Source organism: Trichechus manatus, unplaced genomic scaffold (genome assembly GCF_000243295.1).
Source record: "Trichechus manatus latirostris isolate Lorelei unplaced genomic scaffold, TriManLat1.0 scaffold00071, whole genome shotgun sequence".
NCBI lineage: Eukaryota > Metazoa > Chordata > Mammalia > Sirenia > Trichechidae > Trichechus > Trichechus manatus.
In genome coordinates, this window is record NW_004444007.1 from 4,217,942 (window position 1) to 4,230,114 (window position 12,173).

The following is a 12,173-nucleotide window of genomic DNA, read 5'->3' on the forward strand; positions in this document are numbered from 1 at the left end:
TTGAGCTTCTTGGATGGTCAGATTTTCATCTTTCATGATATTGGGTAAGTTTTCTGTCAGCAATTCTTCAGTGATCCTCTCTGTGTTTTGTTTTCTCCCCCTGTTCTGGAACACCGATCATTCTCAGATTTTTGCTTTTGATTGTATCCCACATAATTCTCAGAGTTTCTTCATTTTTTTTTTTGTTCTTTTCTTCTGCTTTTTCCTCAGAGTTGTATCCAAGTGTTTGTCTTCAATTTCACTGATCCTGTCTTACATCATTTCAAACCTGTTCCTCAGCCCTTCTATGACACTGTCCATTTCTGAAATCTTGTTGTTTATCTTTTGGATTTCTAATTGTTGTTTTGTATGATTTCTAGTTGTGAATTTATTTTAGCATTTTGTTCCTGTATTATTTTATTGAATTCTTCCATTTTTTTGTCTGTATTCTCCATGAATTAGTCTGTTTTTTCCTCATTTTTGTCTGCTTTTTGCTTAAACTCTTGGATAATTCTGAACATTACAGGTTTGACTTCCCTATCAGGTAGTTCCAGTGCCTTTTCTTCTACTGGAAAATCATCTGGTGTTTTATTTTGGATGCCTACTGGAACCATCCTGTCCTGTTTTTGTGTATGTTTTGATATTGTCTGCTGTCTTCCAGGCATTCGGTAGTTATTTTTCTTGTTTATTGATTGTAGATTTGTTTGTCTCATCCTGCTTTTTTGTTTTATTTGGTTATGTCTGAGCAGGTGGGCTGTGTGCTCTTTGTTGTTTGCTCATCTGTGGGCACGACACTTTTCATCTCCTTCTCCAATGGGTAGGGTCAGTCACTCAGATATGGCACAGCAGGGCAGGTCCAGCTGAAGGGGAGCTGCTGGGATGGGTTGTTTGTGGCATGTACTAGGACTGACAGGGCAGGCTGGGAATCAGTGCAGGGCAGGTTCTGGTCTGCTGTGCCTGTGATGCTTGGGGGTGTGATGTTCAGCTCACAGGGCAGGTAAGCAGAAAGGAGGAGGGAGATTGTGATGTGTGGAGCTAAGATGGGTATGGGAAAGAGGAGAGAGGAACAGGAGCCAAAAATATAAACAGAAACAAAAAAGAGTGCTAAGGGAGCTTGCTATTGGAGTGGAAAGATAAGAGACTGAGAAATGGAGAAAAACAAAAATGAAAAAAAAAATAAAAAGGGTAAAAGAAAAAATGAATAAATCGAGAAACTGGAAATGAAGAAAGACAAAAAAGGGAAAAAGAGAGAACAAAACAAAAGAAAGAAACAACAATGACCAAAAAAACAAGAAAAAAGACATGCCCCCAGGGATGTCATGGTGCATCTGTGCAGAGTAAGGGAGTACCTCCCAAGCTGTGTGGTACTGCCCAGCCACAAGGGGCTCCCAAGCTGAGAAAAGAAAAAGAAAACAAATTGAAAAAGAACAAATCAGAACTAACAAAAAGCCCCAGGGGTCCCACTAGTGCAGCAGCATAGGCTGGGAAGCACTTCCACAGTCGAGCGGCGCCTTGCAGCCCCCCAGGAAGAAGCAAAGATGGCCACGGAGCCAGGTATTTGAGAGAAAGGAGGGGGAGGTGATGAGAGGTAAGGAAGAAATCTAATGAAGTGGAAAAAAGCAACACCAGCAGCCAACAGATGGCACTCAGGGAGCTGGCCAGTGTGGGCGGGTGGCATCCAAGCGACACTGGGTGAAGCTGGTGCTTCCCGGCCAAGAGACTGTGACTGTCGGAAGCAGAGGAGGACGAGTGGGGGTGAAGAAGGGTGGGAGGTGGGAAAGTGTGTATCGTTGGTTACCGGTTGTTCTGTCTCCTGCTGGAAGCTCCATGAAGCTGCTTTCCTGTACCCCCTGTTTGCTGATCTCTGATAGGAGTCCAAGATGGCAGATCTGTGCTGTGGTAGCTGATAGGGGACCTTTGCATTTGTCTCTCTTTGCTCTCTGTTCTCGGTCAGTTTCTTATTCCATTCAGTGCTTGGTTGAGTTCTCCAACTCTTCATTTGATGCTTAGGGTTTCAGGACTGACGTGTGACTCTGTTTGACTTAGTTTTACAGATCTTTGCTGTGGAGGGATGGCATGTTGCTTCTGACTATAGCGCCAGGTTGCCCAGAAGTCCTTTTTTTTTTTTTTCTTAAAAAGTCTGACAACCGTGTACTTATCTCTCTTTACTTTTCTCTGTTCAGCCTTCTAAACATCTTGATCACTTTAAGGCACAGGTTTTTAAAAGTGCTTGATCTGATTTGGAGGCATGCAGGCTCTGGAGCTGGATAACCTGAGTTTAATCCCAGCTCCACTGCTTTCTAGCTATGTGATCTTGTTCAAGTCACTTATCCTCTCAATTTCTTCATCAGTAAAATGGTCATTTTCACAGTACCCTCCCCATGGGTGATCCAGATGGCACTAGGTCAGCGCTGCCCAGATAACTTTCAGTGATGACAGAAATATTCTCTATTTGCACTTCCCAGTCCAAGAGCCGCTAGTCACTGTGGCCACTGAACGTGCAACTGAGGAACTGATTCTGTTTTCTTTTTTGATTTTTAAAAATCTATTGGGAAAAGGTCTACAAGTATTTTTACAATTGTTTGTACACTTAATATTAAGAAAAAATTAGAATAATTTAGAGTTTAGATAAAAAAAATTCACCTAAATCAACATACTTTAATTTCCTTAATGTTGAACAATTAGCTGACAAGCTAGTTTGAACATGACTCTCAGGATTGAATACTTTGAGGTTATATTAGTTTCTTTGTTTTCAACAAGAAAAGTCTTGATGATAGATCAATTAGCAAACCTTGAACAATTGATTTAAATTGTGTGGTAATTCCTGTCATTAGAGAGACTTGTCAGAACTTACGATGAGCAACTGAATTTTTGATTTTATTAATTTAAATAGCTACATGCAGCTAGTGGCTACAACATTGAACAGATGATGACTTTAAATTACTTACCATAGCATCTTATACACAGTAGGCAAAAAAGAAAGCTATTATCTTTTATGAACAATAAAAATATTAAAGAAATGTATTCTCTGTATTTTGTTGTAAAATTAGAATAATCTTATGTTTCTTTTGTACATTTATAGCAGCTTTTGTAGACAATTTTAGAGTTTTTTGGAGTAACAGTACAATAAAAATTCCAATCAACATACATTTTGATAACAGAAATATTAATTTCATTAAATAAAATTCTACTTTAATTAAAATTTTAATGAACTCCATTCAAAATGCACTGAAATCTGAAAACAATACCAATTCTTATAGAATAAAAAATTTCTAAATGTTTACTTATCCTAAGAGAATTGGGAGGATAAAAAGAAACAAAACCTTTGTGTCACTGAGAAAGCATTGTGTGCAGTAAAGAACTCTGATCTTCTTTGAAAGAAATACTGGACTACATTACAAACAGTTGTTAAAGCCTATCTATCTGATAGCATTAGAAGATAAGGTATTTTGATACTAACAAAAGGGACCAAAAAAAAAAAAAAGCCGTTATATATCTTGATTTAGTTGAATATAATAAAAAAACTTGAGTATCTTATTTTTTTAATTGATGATATTGGTTTTATTGTGAAATTTAAAGTGTACCAGAGAAAAAAAGTTTGGACTGCATTACATATCTTACACATTTAGTCCTTTTCATAAAGCTCATGGATGGCACTGATACAGCAGCAAGCAACTTTACACTGAGGGGCTATTTTCTAAACCACGTCCTTCACATTTAGCTTTGATGGAAGTGTTTCAGAGTGTTTTTAATGGCATTTTAGAGTACTTCTTTCCCATGGATTATTTCTTTCACCTGGTCACTGCTTGGAAAGTACTGAATAAAAAATCCAAGAAGGGATCCAGCTGCCACACCGATTACCACCTCCAAAACTCCCCTAAGGACATTAAAAATGGTGGAGCCTGAAAAAGACACAAGAAGAAAAACTTCGGACAGAATTCTTAATCCTTAAATAAACAACTTTACTTCTACAATCATCAGAATGAAGCATCTAATTACATATAAGGAAGTTTACAGACCCTCTACCTTCTTAAATACATGTGACTTAAAATGTTTACTAAAAAGAGCCTATCTTGTAAGATTTTTTTTTTTTTTATCTTATAAGAAAGGTATGGATATATTGGACACAAATTATGAAAAAAAATTATGATTTGTGCAATTTTTATGCATTTACTTCAATGAAAGTTTAGTGAAAGGGCCTAAGAAAATGTGAAAGACAAAATTTGTAATTCAGAGCTAATCTGTTCTACTGCATGATATGCATAGGCCGAGTGATTTGGATAGATCTAGGTAAGCTCTCAAATTATCGTTTAAAGAGCCTGGTTTTCAATAATAAATGTACATTGACTTTAGTATCTCTGATAGGTATAGACTGCAGTAACCTAAGAATTTGGAAATAAAAATCAAAAACCTTTTCTTACTGTGATGAGTGCAGGGGACTTATTCCTTCTCAAATGTTTACTCTAAAAGTAAATCTGAAAACAAATTATTTGTGATATTGCTCTTAGAAGAGTTCTTGTTGACTAACTTCTTTGAAAGAGATAAGGAGAACTTCTATTTTTCCCCACAGCGTAACAGGATTTAGGAAACTCTAATAGAAAATCTCTGTTAGAACACTGTGCAGAAAATTACGTTAAAATTACTCAACACATAAAGCCCTCCTTCACACACTGTTCTAAGGAAAAAGGTACTCAGTAACTACTTATTTCTTGCTATTGCAGCAACTGTCTCATTTATGTATTTATTTTTAAGACTACCTCTGTAGTATTTTTATTTAGCTAGGACAATTCTCTGCCAGGTAATAGTGTAAACGTCAAAGCATCTCTCTGTGATATAGCACAATACCCAAGCTATTACAGTAAATAATTTAAGTATGTAGAAACTAGCTAATTTGTTTCAGTCTCTGGTATATTAAAGTTGTTTAAAAAAAAAAAAAAAGACTTCTTCAGTCTCATCCCTGGAAAATTCAATTCAATAAGTCTGGCAGGGCCTGGGATCCACATTTTAAAGAGGCATCTATAGGGTCGCTATGAGTCAGAATTGACTTAACGGCAGTGGGTTTGGTTTTGGGTTCTAGGTCATCCTGATCCAGAAGGTCAATGGACCACACCGGGAGGGAGTGGGAGGGGGAAGAAAGAGATAATATCAGAGTCAATTATGAAGGTTCTTCAAACTATCCACACTTTCTCTTCCCACCTCCACCCCCACCCCCACCACAACTATGGATTATAAAAACCGTGGCCCTGACCTTCCCTACCTCCTTTGTCTACCCTCCCCCTCCCCCTGTGATTCTAATACAAACACTATTGCTCTAAAGTAGTAGTTCTTGATCCTGACTGCACTGGTTTCCATTCTCAAAGTTTCTGATTGAACTGGTTTAAGGAAGTCCCTGGGTGTGCAAACAGTTAACATGCTCGGCTGCTAACAAAAAGGCTGGAGGTTCAAGTACACCCAGAGGTGCCTTAGAAGAAAGACCTGGTGATCTACTTTCAAAAAATCAGCCATTGACAACCCTATGGAGCACTAGGTATTCTACCCTGTGAGGGGCTGCCATGAGTTGGAATTGACCCAATAGTAAATTGGTTGGCTTAGGGTCCATATATTGGTATTTTTTGAAACTCCCCAAATAATTCTAATTTGCAGTCAAGGCTGAGAATGATTGGTTTAAAGGTGTATACCAGGAAAGCAGTGGGAAAATAAGTTTGGAAAGGTACCAAACCAAACCAAACCCATTGTCGTCGAGTCAATTCTGACTCACAGTGACCCTTTGGGACAGAGAATACTGCCCTATGGGGTTGCCAAGGAGTGCCTGGTAGATTCAAACTGCCAACCTTTCGGTTAGCAGCCGTAGCTCCTAATCACTACACCACCAGGGTTTCCCTTGGAAAGGTAGAGCAGAGTTAAAATAAGGACAAGAGAATAAAATTGACCTAATAGGTAAAAAGGAATCCTCACTGGTTCTTACGGAGATAACAGGAGGTAACATTACTAAACAATGCTGTGAGAAGATTAATTTGCCAGTAATACACAGCAGGCATCATAAGGTAGGAATTGGCTGGAAGGCAGACTCTGGGGCAATGTGAAGAGGTGATGCTCTGGTAATTGGCATAAATTATACATAATCATAAAATGGGAAGATAACTACAGGGGTTGGAGAAACTGAAAATGCATGACTTTCCAAGAAGGTACGTTCCCACATAATAATCAGAAGCTAAATTTAGGCTACAATTACATTTTGTCAATAACATAAGGTTGAAAATTTTCTCTCTCAATCTTAGAAGATAAGATTAAGAAATGCCAAAGGATAATAAAAACCCAAAAACCAAACCCATCGCCATTAAGTTGATTCCAACTCATCGTGATCCTACAGGGCAGAGTAGAACTGTCCCACAGGGTTTCCAAGGCTATAATCTTCATGGAAGCAGACTGCCACATCTTTCTCCTGTGGAGTCTGGTGGGTTTGAACTGCCCACCTTTAAGATAGCAGCAGAGCGCTTAACGACTGCGCCACCAGGGCTCCTTAAAGGGTAATAAAGGTGTTAAATAAGTGTGTGAAAGAATGCCTTAAATTCCTCTTTTATTATTACATAAAACAAGATACGTCCATATCAGACACAAATTAAGTATTTCTTGTTTGCAAGCATCAACCAAACCCATTAAAACCATTGCTGTCACTACCCACAAAATGCTAAAGATGAGGGGACAGAAACTGTCCCTCTTTTAAAGCATTCTGTTCCTTCTGCTTGGACTTCTCTGTCACTTGTGCTCATTGAAAAAAATCTACTCCTCCTTCGTGTGAGTCTCCAAGATTAAACTTTCCCAGATCACTCCAAGCAGAAGCTGTTCTCTTCCTTCTTTAAACTTTACTACTTTGTATCCCCCTTACTGCAGACTCTTAAACAGCCTATATCTAGGGATAGGAAGGGAGTAAATGTAGGTACTGGTCCACTTGGGTACAGAACTCTTGGAGTTGTTTTCTCTACTTTATTTTGCCTTAATCAATTACCAAGCAAATATGTCATGCTTAACATAACATTTTAATCTATGTCTCTAGACTGCAAGAGAACAATATGTTGTGAACTGACTGGTTTACCTGTGGAAAATGCTATGCCCAAGCACGTGTTAAAGCCAGTGATGGCTAGAATGTCATCGAAGCTGCCAGCAGCCATGAGTAAGGTCGGGACACCTTTTTCAACACCATAGCCTCCTTCCTGCAAAAGGAGCATTGAAGGCACCACAACAGCTGGAGATACAGCACCTAAAACAAAACTAAGCAGGCAGCACTTTAAACATTTATGATGGTATCTTAATATCTTTCCATTTTAAAAAAATTATAATAATCTCTACTCTTTTGGAGGCTAGACTTCGTAGACTTTTACCTACAGTCTTTCAAATGGCAGAGAAGTGCCAAACTAGAAACTCGTATGCACAAATTCTACAGAACACTATTTTTTAAGATGTGGCCATAGACAACCTGCAATGGAAATGCTTAGGTTGTTTAAAAAATATATATATATATATACGTACACACACACACACATAAATACATGTATCAAACCAAACCCAACCTGTTGCCTTCGAGTTGGTTCTGACTCAGAGTGACCTTATAGGAAAGAAAAGAACTGCCCCATAGGGTTTCCAAGGAACGGTGGGTAGGTTTGAACTGCCCACCTTTGCGTTAGCGGTTATTAATCACTGTGTCACCGGGGCTATATGTATTACTTACTGATTTAGTGAGTGGTATAGAAGATCTGTCCTTGGGTGGTGTAAATGGTTAATGCGCTTAGCTGCCAACTGAAAGCTGGAGGTTCAAGTCCATCCAAAGGTGCTTCAAAAGAAAGGCCTAGAGATCTACTTCCAAAAAACCAGCCATTGAAAACCCTATAGAACACAGTTCTACTCTGACATAGGGTTGCCATGAGTTGGAATCGATTCAACAGCAACCGGTAAATAGAAGACCTGATGGGGTTAAGCCCCAGAAATCTGACGTTTTCTTAAATGAAACATTCATGTTATGAGGCTTGAAAAACACTGCCACGTGTATTTTAGGCTGGAAGTCAGTGACACTATCAGGACTCGGTGTGTAAAGTAAGACGACAGATCAGGAGGAGAAGGTCATGATGACAGTGACCGTGGTGATAACAACAGGAGCAGCAGGAACAGCAAGGAGCACCTTACGTGCCAAACACTGTTTTAATTCTTGTAACAACCCTATAAGGTAGATTCAATCATAATCATCATTTTACAGATAAGGATAGAGGTCCAGAGAGATTAAGTAATCTACCAAAAGTCACATGCTAGAAAGTTGCAGAGCTGGGATCTGAACCCAAGCAGTATAGCTCTAGAATCTAAACCATAACAAGTAAGAATTTCTTACTTTTTACCTACTTAACCCAAACCAGTTGCCATAGAGTCGACTCTACCTCATGGCAACCTCATCCTTGTTAGAGTAGAACTGTGCTTCACAGGGTTTTCAATGCCTGATTTTTGGGAAATAGAGTGCCAGGCCTTTCTTCTGAGGTACCTCTGGGTGGACTGGAACCTCGAACCTTTCACTTACCAGCTAAGCTTAACCATTTGCACCACCGAGGGACTCTTCTTACCTACTTTTTAGAACCAAATACTAAGTGCTTGGTTATTTATTTACTTCTCATGGTTCTTCATCCTGAGAAGCAAGGACTGACAACAGGAGGAAGAGACAGCAGAGCCACAAATCACAACAGTCTGGTGACAAGAAGGAGGAAAACAGTCCCAGGCGCTGATGACTGTTAATGTGTTTATTTTCCTTTGTACAGACTTAAGGTGGGATCCTGCATCTCTGTCACCAGAATGGAACCAGAAGTAGTTAAAAGACCATTACTTCTTCAATAAGTTTAAATTATTATAATCACTGTAAAAGTTAGCACCTACAGAAACACATACTATATTTTAAAGTTAGGGTATTTAGATTATGCTGGAATGTCTATGTCATATTTTCTGACGTCCTTAAGTAAATGCTAATATGCATTCTCTGGTACAGAATCATAGAAATGCCTAAAATCTGTGCATGTTTTCATATGGACAAAGAAAAACCATTACCCCAGTATAAATCCCCATTGCCATGGTAAACCCATTAAGAAGTGGGCAAGTAGAGCAGATGCGCATGCCTCCACAAGACAAGGACCCATGGATAGTCTCACGCAAACACCCTTCAACTTCTTCAGGGCCTGAAATATAAAAATAGACACACTAAGATAATTCTCTAAAGGCATGCAGAGAAGAAGGACTTGAGGTATGAGATGACCTTAAACTTTTCCTTCAGCATTCAGACCACGTATGGGTCAACACAAACCTTCTAGGTAATGGGCTTTACTTAGCAAACACTTCAGTGTTCTAAGTGTTTTAGAGTTAATTTATTTAGACCTCATAGCCACACTATGAGATAGGGAGACTATTATCCCCATTTTTCAGATGTCCTCTTGTAAAAAGGCATAAGTTAATTTGTTCAGGATCATGAAACTGGTGAGTGGTGAAGCCAGGTTTTGAACTCAGGCAAGCAGCTAATGAGTCTGTGCTCAAAATCCCCACACTAGCTGACTTAACACTTTCAGTACTAGCTTTATTTATCATCCGTGGCCCGAGAAATGAGGCTAGGGTGAAAACCCTCATTTGGTTCATGACATCCCCCAAGAACATTTATTCCTGCATTCAAAAACATACATGGAAAACAAATCAAAAACACGAGTCTCATTTTATATACTAGAACATTTCCTGAGCCAGTACAGTTAGCCCTAAGCATGTATATAGGGCTTTGCACACCAAAAAAAGATGTCTTCTCCATCACTGATGATAGTTTATAACTATGGCCTACATCTCTGTCAGAGAACAGGGGAACCTTTATTCTTGGTGCTGTCCCCACTTCACCTTTCTCCAAGAAAGAACAGAAACAGTTTCTGAGGTCTCTGAAGCATAAGGTACTAACTGCACAATAGTCCTGTATGAAATAAATGCTATTCCCTCCTTGAGAGTGTCACGCAGTGTCCACATCCATTTTGTAAAGCTCAGTGATTCTAAACACTTGCAGTACTGGAGGAGCAAAATTCCTATTCAGCAGTTAGAAATCCCCACTTCATACCTTTGAATCCAGTCCAAGGCCGGCACGAACCAATATGATAGACAGGGCTATGCTTCTCAAAGAGGACGACCACTTGTGCTGGATCTGCACATTATCACTGATGACTGGGATATTTCTGATGAGAAACCCAGCAAGCAGCATGCCTTGAATGGAGAAGTCAAACAACTCTTTTGTTAGTTTCCAAATACAGAAAATATTTCTCAGCACATTAGATGTGAAACAGATGACTATATAATCCTAGGAACCACTTCCTTTATGCTTAGTCCTTGGATAAAATTATGATTTTAATTTAAGAAATTAAAGTAATACAATAAATTAGAGGTGCAAAGAAAAGATTTTGATATGCAGATTAAAAATATAGATTAGGATAGTTAATATCCCCCCAAATACCTGAAGCTAAAAAGTAAGAAACAGGATTCAGCATTTGGAAACTCTGTGATCAAATTCTAAATCTAAAAGGCTTTATTGCAACGTCGAATTCAGTCATCTCTTTGGGTACGAACAGAAAATAGTTCCTGAAATTATGAGCTATGTCAGGTTACCTGAAATATCAACAAATACTTACATGGGTTACATTTTACCTTCAAATCAAATTTAATTTAAAAATGCCTAACCTACTTTGCTTGTAAGCAAAGGCTTTGGTGAATTACAACGGGATGGACAACACTGCCCTTTCATGTCAGCTGGTGACTCTTCTTTCATTCATCCATTCAACATTTACCAAACGCTCTCAGTATGTTCGACAGTATTCTGCTGGTGTCACGGTTCCTGCTGATCACACCAGTGCCGCCATTTCTCTGCTTCTCGGCTCTGCTGTCCTTGTCACCATTTCTCTTGGTCTTCAGAGTTACTAGCTCACTATTACAGAGCTTAACCATTATTACAGCTCTTTTATTTGAGTCTAGGAGGTCTCCAAGCTCTTATACATCAGGAGGTTCCCAAAAAACCTCTGTGAGATTGACTGCTTATATAGGAAATCTTGTCAATTTCAACGCATGACTTTCCTAGCAGGATGGTAAACTGACCAATTCTATTCGGTGGATTGCAAGCCACTTAGGTGGAAAGCAAACCAACCGACCTTGCAAGCTGCTTAGATGGACAGCAAACAGATCAATCGCTTGGCGACTGCAGCCTGACCAATCATTGTGGAAGAATTGCAAACCCGGGGCCAGAAAGGCTACATAAAAGAAACCTACTGCACCACAGTTGCAATGCCTAAGGAATTACTGAATGAAGATGATAATCATCAAGGCTGACAATACAAGAGAAAAAGAGATGACCAGACATTATGTACCCATGAATCACCTATGAAGTGTTGTTGTTGTTGTTAGGTGCCATGGAGTCAGTTCCAACCCATTGCGACCCCATGTACAACAGAATGAAACACTGCCCAGTCCTGCACCATCCTCACAATCTTTGTTAATGCTTAAGCCTGTTGTTGCAGCCAGTGTCAATCCGTCTCATTGAGGATCTTCCTCTTTTTTGCTGACCCGCTACTTTACGAAGCATGATGTCCTTCTCCAGGGACTGATCTCTCCTGACAACATGTCCAAAGTGTGTGAGACGTAGTCTCGCCATCCTTGCCTCTAAGGAGCATTCTGGTTGTACTTCTTTCAAGACAAATGTGTTCATTCTCTTGGCAGCCCATGGTATATTCAATATTCTTCTCCAACACAATTCAAAGGCGTCAATTCTTCATTCTTCTATTCATCGTCCAGCTTTCACATGCATATGAAGCAATCAAAAAGACCATGGCTTGGGTCAGGCACAACTAAGTCTTCAAAATGACATCTTTGCTTTACAACACTTTAAAGAGGTCTTTTGCAGCAGGTTTGCCCAATGCGATCTGTCTTTTGCTGCTTCCATGCGTGTTGATTGTGGATCCAAGGAAAAATGAAATCCTTGACAACTTCAATCTTTTCCCCATTTATCATGATGTTGCTTATTGGTCCAGTTGTGAGGATTTTTGTTTTCTTTATGTTGAGATGTAATCCATACTGAAGGCTGTGGTCTTTGATCTTCATCAGTAAGTGCTTCAAGTCCTCTTCACTTTCAGCAAGCAAGGTTGTGTCATCTGCAT

The 12,173-nt window shown here is 39.2% G+C and overlaps 1 protein-coding gene across 1 annotated transcript in view; it reads right to left on the reverse strand.

The window, feature by feature from the left end:
- Window positions 1-12,173, reverse strand: part of LOC101360246 (sodium/hydrogen exchanger 9B2) — a 63,894-nt gene that overhangs the window by 21,778 nt on the left and 29,943 nt on the right. Inside the window, exons 5-8 of the mRNA XM_004380197.2 lie at window positions 10,094-10,236; window positions 9,058-9,185; window positions 7,073-7,248; window positions 3,775-3,881 (exon numbers count right to left, since the gene is read on the reverse strand). Of these exons, the coding sequence (XP_004380254.1) occupies window positions 3,775-3,881; window positions 7,073-7,248; window positions 9,058-9,185; window positions 10,094-10,236 (554 nt within the window). The remainder of the gene's footprint in view (window positions 1-3,774; window positions 3,882-7,072; window positions 7,249-9,057; window positions 9,186-10,093; window positions 10,237-12,173) is intronic.